The sequence below is a fragment of the Trypanosoma rangeli genome (genome assembly GCF_003719475.1).
Source record: "Trypanosoma rangeli strain AM80 chromosome Unknown Tra_15.4_contig_00588, whole genome shotgun sequence".
Taxonomy (NCBI): Eukaryota; Euglenozoa; class Kinetoplastea; order Trypanosomatida; family Trypanosomatidae; genus Trypanosoma; species Trypanosoma rangeli.
Genome location: NW_021706309.1, coordinates 6,636 through 7,563, shown reverse-complemented (window position 1 = coordinate 7,563; position 928 = coordinate 6,636). Strand labels below are relative to the sequence as shown.

The 928-nt window shown below is 59.5% G+C and overlaps 1 protein-coding gene across 1 annotated transcript; it reads left to right on the top strand.

The window, feature by feature from the left end:
* Window positions 1-589: 589 nt before the first annotated feature.
* On the top strand, window positions 590-928 carry TraAM80_09461 (uncharacterized protein; the record flags this gene model as incomplete). Its single annotated transcript, XM_029386141.1, has 1 exon — window positions 590-928. A coding segment is annotated over one exon (339 nt), but the record flags the coding sequence as incomplete, so codon positions are not given.

The window sequence follows — 928 nt, the reverse complement described above, 5'->3', positions numbered from 1 at the left end:
CGAGTTTTCCCATCTTTGCGTCCTGCACCTCTTCTGTGTGTGTATGTGCGTCCTCACTCGCTTTGATCCTATTTCCTCTTTTTATTTTTGTATCTGCAGGCACACACGTACACGACATATATTTACTGCAGTGCACGTGGAGGATGCTTTCGTAGTTGGTGCTGGCAGTGCCGTCTGTGGCTATGAAGAGGCCGAGGCAACGACAAAGGAATAGTGTGCGCTGTGACTCACTCCCTTTCCTTGCGAAGGCAGCGCGCTGCGTGTGGGAGTGTTGTCTTGAAGCGCGGCGCCGCCAACTACAACGGCGCGGCACGGGGTGGGTGGCTTCTTTTGTCTGAGTTTGCTGCTGCTGTGGGTGCGTCCGCGCGGGCACTTTGTCCTGCCCCCGTCGTTGGGCCTTTCTTTTGGGTTGTGTGGCTTGGTGGCGACGGTGGCGGGGTGTTTTTGCCACCACTTTCATGCGTTGCTGTGGTGGAGCCTTGCGGGGGCGTGCGGCCTAAGAAAGAAATGCGGAAGATTGTGTGGGGCTCACTGGGTGGTGCGGTGGCCGCAGAGTGGGGCTGCCGCTTCTGCTCTTGCAGAGGGGAATATGCTGCCGCACTCTTTTTTGTTGGCTGCGTCGGGGGCAAATGTGCCGGCGTCTGACAATCTGCGGGTTCCACCGCCACGACGACTGAAGGAGGCGGAGGTGTCTGCGGCTGCCTTCGCAGGCTGCACCCCGTGCGGCCCAGTCGTGTGGCAAACAGTTCCCTCGCGGAATTCACGTGCACCGCACCACGTGCTGGGCGCAGCGTATATTTGCGTCGCGGGGGACAATGCGGTGGCGTCCATTCTCCTTTTCGCGGGTGAAGGAAGAGGCGGCGGGTGTTCTGCTCCTTCGCACCTCAGCGAATTGCAGCGCAAAATGCCACCGCGACGAGGCAGTCAA